The following is a 9,911-nucleotide window of genomic DNA, read 5'->3' as shown; positions in this document are numbered from 1 at the left end:
CACTCAGTGACAGATGGCCAGATGCCCTGAGTGACAAGAGCCAGAGGGGACAGCACACATATCTTGGCAGGAAAGAGATGGCAAGTCAAATCAGGTCATTAGAAGAGCCTTGAGAAAAGAGGCTGTTTATCAAGGGTGGGAAAGAGCGGGGCTAGTGACACTGGGGTGCTTGCCACTCTCTATCTGCAGGGGTGAGGGGAGAGGTGGCCCCCACAGCCTATAGACTGAAAGGGGTGCATGAGAAGGGCCACCTGGGAGCAGCTGGGAGGAAAAAGGATGGTGTGAGGCAGCCCTGCAGGGAGGGAGCCAGCAACGGTGTCCCCCGACCCCTCATTCCTCCCACCCCTCACCTTCTGCTGGTGTCTCCATCAGGAGCCAGGGTCAAGACAGCCAGTGACATAACCCAGCAGGGCAGCCTCCTGAGGTTGGGAGAAGGAAAGAGTAGATCCGGAGGAGCAGACAGGGCAGGTGAGGGGCTTGGCATTGGAATTCACGAAGCACGGCATCCATCTTCTACATTCACCACCCCAAACACTTGCTCTGTCTCCCTTCTTCCTACAGAATAAGGCCCATGTTCTCAGCCTGGCATTCAAGGCTCATCACACTCAGGCTCCAACCTACCCCCCTACCAGGAGAGGCACAGGCGCTCCACATGGTCTATGCACACCACCAATCTGTGTACGGTAAGTCTCATCCTCCTCAATGTTTTATAAAGAAACTGAGTTTGCCCAAGATGACTCAGCTGGCAAGCGATGGAGCTGGAATGCGAACCCAGGTCTCCTGATGCCAAAGTCGACACTTAACCCGTCCGGGTGTCCTGCCTCCTCACTGGGGGACAAGTGCATGGACCGCAGGACTGTCCAGCCCATGCCACCCATGCCTGCTTCACAGAAAGGGTCTCAGTGAGGAGCAGGAGCGGGAGGAGAAAGGAATACAGATGGTGAGCATAACCGGGCGGGCCGCTAGGTCCTCACTCCACTCTCCTAACTACACTCCGGGGCAGGGACCATCCTCCCTGTTCAGAGCTGAGATGCCTTAATATCAGAAAGGGGAAGGAGCGTCCCTGATGACAGAGAGCAGGTGCTGTCAGAGCTGGGGTTTGACTTCAAAAGCAGCTGGCTGCCTCTCGGCAGAGCTGACCCTCTGCAGAGTTTCGGCCCCTTGTTTCCAGCCCAACCCAAAGTCACTCCCTCTCTGAGCCCCTGAATGAACCTCCCTCAGTAATCAGGACTCTGGGGCTAGGCCTATTCATGGAAGGCCCCAGTTAGAAAGAAAATATGTTACTGGAAAGAAAAGCATACTGGGCTAATGTCATAAGGCCACCCTTAGAGTTGTCGGAATTGTGAGTGTGTGTGTGTGTGTGTGTGGATGTGATGTGATGTGATGTGAAGAGCCCAGGTGCCAAAATACCAGCATTACAGACAACTCTTTTGTTTCTATCTGCTGAATGAATGCAGAGTGCTGAAATAACGTGACATGATAGGGGTGAGATTTCCTGAGAAAAATGAGGAAGGAGTCTAGCATCGGGAGGGCAGGTCTGATGGATCGTTTTAGGGAACCAGATGTTCTGGGAGGCAGCACAAGAGATGCAACCTGGTGTGATGGGAAGAGGATTCTAGAGATGTGGGTTTTAGCTCAGAGTGGTCCACTGCATGTCTGTTGGTCTCCAGGCAACGTATTTGCCCCATGTACCGCCGGCTATCTTTTCCTTAGTAAAAGAGAAGGGTTAGATGAGATGCTTACACTCTGCTCCAAGGCCCTGTGACCCTACAAAAGGCCCCCTTTAACTTGTTAGTTCTGAGATGCCAGAGAGGGACTCCCTACTCCAGCTGGGGCAGAATCAGGAGGGATGCAGAGGACGCTGCTGGGATGAGTCCGGGGCGGGCCCCTCCATGGGGTCTCACATTCCTACGATGTGCATGCTCAGAGGTGACCTGTCTGCCATAGCTGTGTCTCCCACCAGCACAGCTAACTTGCCACCATTCCTGGGAAGTGACAGCAACGCAAAGCAAAGCAATTAGGATGAAAAAGAGGCCCAGCTGCTTGGGGCCAAAGGAAAATAAACAGACTGGCCCTGTGTGTATTCCGCTGCCAAGAGAAGCAATTCTTCACAGGATGATTAGCACTTCCAGTCCTCTCCCCTCCACTGGGGCCAGAGAAGTGGCCTCTGAGCTGTTGCTGTTCTCAGGTCCCACTCTTTTTTTTTTTTTTTTTTTTTGTCTGTTTCTAGGGCCGCATGTGCAGCACATGGAGGTTCCCAGGCTAGGGGTCAAATCGGAGCTGTAGCCACCAGCCTATGCCAGAGCCACAGCAACACAGGATCTGAGCCGCATCTTCGACCTATACCATGGCTCATGGCAACGCCGGATCCTTAACCCACTGAGTAAGGCCAGGGATCGAACCAACACCTCAGCATTCCTAGTCGAATTCGCTAACCACTGAGCCACGATGGGAACTCCTCAGGTCCCACTCTTCCCACGTACTGTGCACCCCACAGCTCACACCTCCTCATGAAGGTCTCCTCTGGTCACCTGCCCACCCCACCCCCTGGTAGAAATTTACTCCTCACCTCTGAAATCCAACAGCCTCTCTTTACAGGTGTTTCCTTTGATTGATCATTTGATTCATTCATTCTTCTGACATCCATTGAGTACCATTCACTCCTTCATTCATTCATTAAGTATTTCTTAAGCCCCTACTGTGTTGTAGTCACTATCCTGTTGATAGAGCAGTGAACAGACAAAAACCTCTGCCCTAACAGAGCTCATGTTTTGGTAGGAAGGGATAGAAACTAAACAAGTAAAAATATAGCATGGGCGATGACGCTAGAGGCTATGAAGATGTATAAAACAGGAGTTGGGGATGCAGAGAAGGGGGAGGTAGATTTTAAGTAGGGTAGTCAGGAAAGGCTTCAGCATGAAAGTGACATCTGAGCAAAGGCTTGGAGGAGGTGGTGGGGAAGCCAGGCACTAAGAGAGGGAGGTGTGCCCGGCAGAATGACACTGTGCAAAGGCCCTGAGGTGGGAGCCTGCCCAGTGTACTTGAAGAAAAGCAGTGAGGCCAGGGGGAGAGTGCTGAGAGATAAGATCTGGGAGGAAATGGAGCAGGGGATTCTGACAGGTCTTTGGCTTTCACTCAGTTGAGATGGGAAGCACCCAAGGGTCTGAGCAGAGAAGCAATAGGGTCTGGCTGGCATGTTGGCAGGATGGCTCTGCCCACGTGAGCAGACCGAAGGGAGGCCAGCAGGGAAGCAGCTGGTGAAGTGTGGGGAGGGCTGGCATCTCCTTCTGCCTCTGTCAGGCAGGGTGGATAAGCAAAGCAGGATAATTCCCAGAGAGAGGAAAGCTTGGGCTGCAGGGCATCCAGTCATGGTTAAGGAGAGTCTGTAGAAGACTGGAAAGGGGACTCCAGAGAGTGGGGCTGCACGGGAGTTCAGGAAAATGCTCCTTACTGCATCGAGGGGTGTTTGTGTGTGTGTGTAGATCTTTTTAGAGGGACAAACTTCTTAGAGTGTCCCTCTGGCCTGGCACAGAGATATTTCAAACCCAGTCTCCTGGGCCTAGTTACCCCTAAGTACCTCTGTAATTTGCCCCCCTGCACCTGGCTTGTGCCCCCAAACACCTTCGCACAGTGGCCAGGTCTGGATGCCATGGTGTGAGAGGCTGAGAATCCCAAGTCTTGGTTCCAGGTCCTTGCTCTTTCACTTGACTGGCTGTGTGACTTTGGGTGACTCGTTTCAGCTTTTTGCTGCTTTCCTCACCTGCAAACCAGACTGAGAACCAAACTTGCTGAGGGTGGTGGGCTGTTGGAGGAAACAATGGAGCCTGACCTGTGAGGCCAGAGAAGCAGTGGGCTGGATTATGAAAACCTCTCCCACACTGGTAGAGGGAGGGAGTATCTATGAAAGTGAAGACATCCCACCCCCTGGGGGGACCCTTCACTAGTCCTTAACACTCCAGGCAAGGAGGCCATTCCTCTCCCAGCTAGATCCTATAGCAAGAGAACCCAGGAGGAGGAGGGAAAGGGCTGAGTCTGGGGGAGGGAGCAGATGAACCCCAGGAAGGGGAGGTGCAGAGAGAAGCTTAACAGGGAGGGGAGTATAAAGGAGATGGGCAGAACCATTCTGTCCGTCCCAGAATGTTAGTCAAGCAGGGAGACAGCAACAGAAAAACAGCACATGGCCCTGGATTTAAAGCCAGGCTCTGCTATTTCCTCCTTGTGCCCCTTCTAGTCATATGTGACCTTTGGGTGTTTGGAAAAAACCTTTATCTTTAAGAAGGGAGTGCGGATGGTGCTGAGCTGCCCACTACTTAAAATTCTTTAAAAGCTTAAATAAGTCCACTGTGGGAAAGCTTCAAACACTGAGTTATTATTATGCACAAAATGCATCTCAGAAAGGGCTGCTCTGGACCAAGAAACCACTGAACCCCAGGAGCCAGCAGGCCCATTTGGGCTGGTCCACGCAGCCAGCTGTAAAAGCCAATGAACAACTTGGGTTGAGAGAGCAGATAAGCTGATGTATCTTGAGATTAGAAGTGTGGTCAGCACTGGTGATGGGGGGAGCTGGTGTGTAAGGAGGAGAGTGCTCTGTGCCGTTAAGAAAAATTATCTGTAATTTGGAAAAAGGCAAAAGGAGGACTGCATGTCCTTTCGGTGTCACCCTGGAGCAGGGTTGAAGCACTAAGAATTCTTTCTCTAGGAGACTGTATCTTTGTTTTACAATTTGTAAATGATTAGGGTCCTGATTGTGCAAAGTCACATGCTAACTTATACAAGTGTGTATGTGCGTGTATGCGAAAAAGAAAAGGATTTTAGTCCAGTAAAGGATCACAAAAGTTACGACTTTATTTCCTGTTAAGACATTAATCAGCTCCATCTCTACCTTAGCAAACTTATTCCAGGACATCTTTCCAACAGAATAGACAGATCTCTAGTTTCCCAAATGCTCCTTGGAACCAGCTTTACCATTCGTTTGGTTTCCTCATTAACGAGTTATATAAATCTTTGATATGTGAATAAAATTATACTTGGACAGAACTAAAAAGTGAAGGGCTCTGTCACTTGGCCTCTGAACCTCACATTATCTCATCCGTTGGGAGAAGGCACCCAACTCCCAGGACTGAGGTATGGCTGGAGTGGGAAATGGATGTGAAAGTACTTTGTGCATCCCTCACAGGATGTAAAACTCAGCATTTATTACTGTGACTCACCAGATTAGGTTAATTCAGGCCTAAAAGGTCCTGGGCGTCTGAGGGCAGCATTCTCCAGGACTTGGGACATAGGTCAGGGAAAAGGCAGTGAGGGGCAGCCCAGACACAAAGTTCCAAGCCCAAGTGGTGCCAGGTTGATGCTACATCAACTTGTGAAGAGGCCAAGACTTCTCATGGGCCTTGGGGCCTGGAGGATGAAAGCCATCTAGGTCAACTCAGTGAAGTGTTCCCAGGGGCATGGGTAGACTGGAAAAGCTGGGCATCTGACCAGAAACCAGGGTAGGGGTGCTCTAAAGGAGGGGTAAGTCTTTGTCTAACACCAGGTCCCTAACTAGGAGTCTCTACAGCTTGGGGGTCTTCCCGGACCTCATCATTCTATTCTGTAGGCGGGAGTGCCCCAGCTTGGCTGACAGCACAATAGAATCTCTGCTCTTGCTAGCTGCACGTGTGCGTGGCTGTGCCCGCACGCAAACACGGAGAATGATGGCAGCCAAGGTTAGGAACAGCCAATGCTGCACAGAGGAGGTAGGTACAGAGCCAACAGAGAGAGAGGAAGAGGAAAGGCAGTCCAGATCCAGGGAATGGCAGGAGCAGAGAGCTAGGAGGAGAGAATTAAGCTGTAGAATGTAGAGGAGGGGATACAGCTGAGGAAGATGAGGCAGTTAGATGTGGCCCAAACTGGGTTCATACCTTGAGTGACTGAAGTCATGGCACTTAATAGTCCACTGCCCCTGGGGTGATGATAAAAAAGACACTGGGCAAGGGACTTCCAACTGGATTCTCTGCTGCGGGCCCACATCCCATCAGCGGGTGTGGGGAACCTTTTCTCTCTCGCAGGACTCACTCCAGGTTCAGCCCCGTTTCTACAAGCCAGTTCAGCCTCATTGCCTCCCCAGATGCCCCCAGCTACAGCTGTTTTGCCTTAAAGGCAGGGCTCACAGACTCTTCCCATCAGCTCTAGCTTTCCCATCTTTCCTTTTCTGAACTTCCCCTTTCAGCAGCTAATTATCATGCTTGCTTTCTTCATACAGTTTGTTTACTACCCTGGAATATTTTTTCCTCTTCCTATTTTCCCTTTGTCCTAATTTTTTCAGTACTTTATTCCCTGTTCCTGGAATAATTATTTTTTCCTCTTCCTATTTTCCCTTTGTCCTAATTTTTTCAGTACTTCATTGTGGGGGTTGTTGGTGGTGGGTTGTTTTTTTTCCCTTCTATATTGCCTTCAGCCCTCTGTGGATTAAGACAAGTGTATGTAAACCTTTTGTTGTCCTGGGCTAGACTCTAAGCTTTGTGGACACCCGTCTGGCAACTACAGCCATATTAGGCCCAGGACTGCGCTGGGTACACAGTAGGTGCCTAATTCTTGCCTACTGATGCCAGTTTAACATTACTTAACAAACTCTCAGCCTTGCTCAATTACTGGCCCATTTACACACAAGCCTAGATTATTGAAATCCTCCCCTCCCCATCCCTTCCACTGACATTGCGACCCACCAACTCTCAAGAGAGCCCAAGCAGTTTGAGGGCTGACATCCCAGAGTTGTTGCTTCATGAGATCCTTAGATGTGTTCACACCACCAGAAGGCACAAGACCTGGATGTCTCAATGGGGTTTGGGAGGGTGGGGACAGAAAAGTTCCCAGCTCCTAAGGCCAGCCTCACAGACTCAGCCATGGCTCACGGAAGATCCTGGGCATCCCCTCCTCAAGCCCAGCCCAGGGGGGTCATAGTTCTGGCGTCGTCGAGGCCACAGGTCCCCGGGTACCGGAAGGGAGCCTCAGGAGAAAGGTCTGCAAGGAGCCGGGCCGTGGGAAGCCGGCTCTCTCCCTTAGCAGCCGCCAGGTGCCGCCCTCAATGGCATAGAGCAGCGTGAACACGCGGTTGACGGTATAGACGGTGTCGCCGCGCACTACGGCCGTGAAGAGTGCGCCCTTGCTGTTGACGAACTGACCGGGCAGCGCTGTCCACTGGCCCGTGGCCAGGTTGAGGCAGTCAATGGCGCAGTGCAGGAAGTCGTCCTTGGGTCCGTTACGCACCACGTAGAGACAGTCGCGGTGAGCCACCATGCAGTGGCCGTAGCTCTGGGGGCGCCGCAGGTCTGCCACAGGCAGCCAGTCATTGGCCCGCACCGAGTATTCCACCACAGCCGTGGTATCGGCCGGCCGCCAGAGACACACGAAGAGGCGGCCGCGGGCCTGGGCGCAGGGCACGCCCGCGGCCGGCTGTGGCAGGTCGGCCACGAAGCTCCAGCAGCCGGCGGCCGGGTCGTAGCGCTCCACCGAGCTCATGGCAGTCCTCTGGAACTCGCCACCGATGGCGTAGAGGTGATCGTCGAAGCCGGCCAGCGCCGTGTCGTAGCGCGGCTGGTGCGGGCTGGGGAACTCGCGCCACGTGCTGCCGTCGGGGTCGTAGCAGAAGCCCAGCTCCACCACCTCCTTGTTGGCTCCCCGCACGCCCCCCACGATATAGAGCTTGTTGCCCAGCGTGGCCACGCCAGCCAGTAGCGTGCTGGCCTCCAGGGGCAGCGCGGCCAGCGTGCGCCACCTGTTCGCCTCCTCGTCCAGGTAGCAGATGGTGCGCGACGCGTCCTCCAGGAAGCCGGGCGTCGGCGCGTGTGTGCTCACCGCCACGTAGCTGCTGGGCCTCAGCGCCGCCACGTAGGCGCGGGTCTCTGGCAACGCCAGCAGGGCCGCCAACTCGCGCGCGCCGTCCCGGATGAAGAGCGCGGCGCTGTGGAAGACGTCGTGCAGCCCGAAGGTGGCGGCCGCGTCGCAGAGCAGCGCGCAGTTGTCCGACGTGAGGCTGTGCTCCAGAAAGCGTGCCAGCGCCGGCGCCTGCAGGAAGGCGGCGCACTCCACAGCCTGCAGCAGCTCGTCGGCGGCCGCCAGCGCCGGCCGCTCGCCGCGCAGCACCTGCAGCGTGATGTAGAAGCCCTCCGGCCTCAGCACGCCCAAGCGCACCTCGGCTGTGCGCGCCTCCCGCATGCCCGAGCGGAAGAGGCCGCGGAAAAAGCCACAGTGCTCCACAAGGAGGGCTCGCTCGGCCTTGAAGAGATGGGTGCCCACCCACACCTGCACCAGAGCCTCCGGCATGGCCAGCCCAAGGGGGCGGAGGCGGCCTCTGAAGGCCCGGATGCAGCGGCTACCAACTCGGGCTCCCCCGCAGCGGCAAAAGATTCCCTGGGGGATATAAATATCTCCCTGGCTAAAGATAGTAAGGGCTCATGTGATGTGGTGGCCAGCGGGCTGGATGGCTGCGAGCCGGGAGGGCATCCGTGACCTGCCCGGGTCACTCACTTCCGTATGAAAATAGTAATAGTAGTGACCAGTATACTCGGCAACTAGGTATGCAGGGGTTTGTGAGGGTGGCTTGCAAAGATATCCCATTTAACCTGTGCTAAAGCAGCTGTAAGCCCTTATGCAGGTACCCTAACTCTCATCCTGTTTCCTCTAAATGGGGCCAATAATACTTCTTTCAGGATATTTGGACATTACCTGTAAAGTATTGGGAGTTGTTGGAGACCACTGAAACTGCTAAAGGATGCAATAAACAAATTTGGCGCACATACAAAAGCACAACCACTAAGGGATGGCTTTATCATTACCTGCACCTCATTTTGCTCATTAACCTACATCACCTTCCGTAATGAAAGTCATGTGGGCTAAAAAGCCTAGGCGCCTTTGTTCTGCAGAACACAGTGCCTCCTGGTCCCCCACTTTCTAGATGTAAAGAGTCTGTGTGTCTTATTAAGCCGGGCCGTCCCCCTTCCAAGATCTCCCGTTGCCCTGCAGTGCTGGACGTGGCAGAGTGGCACCCAACGTGGGGCTGGAAGAGAAGGTCTGCCATGAGCAGGAAAAGGTGAAACTACAAACAGCAGAAACAGTAGCCTTGCACTCAACGGAGTGGCGACCATGAGTGGCAAGTAGAAACTTTAAACCAGGATAACAACGGGGAAGGATCAAGATGCTAAACATTATATTCAGTTACTTAAATTATGATAAAACAGGGGCTTGGGTAACAGAGTCTGAGAGGAACTGTTAGAAGTCATGGCCAAATATAACCCTTGGTTTCCAGGCAAGGGTACTGGGGGCCCAGAGTGTTGGCATTGTGTAGGATAAAATTTAAAGCATGCCCACCAGTCTGGGGCCTCTCTTTCCATTTCTGCTTGATCTGCATGGGGACTAGTAAGATACGTTTTGGAACCCTTGCGGGAGCGTAAATTTGAATCCAATCTCTCTTGTAACTGACAGGTTTTACACAGATCTACCTTATTTATGGCTAACACTTCACAATGAGAAACATGAGGTCTCTGTGTAGCTTGTGTGTGTCTTTGTGTTGTGCCTGTATGGCATTGCCAAAATGAATTCATAAAAGAGCTCTACTTAATTGGCTTAAAAGAAATTAAGCGCTTACATAAGTTTTTAAAATACCTAAAGTAATTTTTAGTTCACGTGCACTGCAAAAATTCAGTATTTGATATTTATTATTAGATGTTAATATCAAAGTTTGTTGCTCTAATATAGGCATGTCTTTAGAGTCATCAACATTAAGTATAATACCTTATTGTACCTAGGTTTAATGGAGGAATGTAATTGCATTTTATTAAAAGAAAATCTGCCTTATAGCTTGTTATTTTGGATGGAAAGATGAGGGACAGAATAATAGGGATACAAAAAGTGATGGAAGGTTTGTGGGAAGTGGA

General features: G+C 52.3%; 1 protein-coding gene across 1 annotated transcript; it reads right to left on the bottom strand.

Annotated features, from left to right (window-relative positions):
* KBTBD13 (kelch repeat and BTB domain containing 13) lies at window positions 4,821–8,430 on the bottom strand (the record flags this gene model as incomplete). The annotated part of the gene is made up of 1 exon (XM_021100064.1): window positions 4,821–8,430. A coding segment is annotated over one exon (1,497 nt), but the record flags the coding sequence as incomplete, so codon positions are not given.

Source organism: Sus scrofa, chromosome 1 (genome assembly GCF_000003025.6).
Source record: "Sus scrofa isolate TJ Tabasco breed Duroc chromosome 1, Sscrofa11.1, whole genome shotgun sequence".
NCBI lineage: Eukaryota > Metazoa > Chordata > Mammalia > Artiodactyla > Suidae > Sus > Sus scrofa.
Note: the sequence above shows the minus strand (reverse complement) of the source record. Positions and strands in the feature narration are given on the sequence as shown.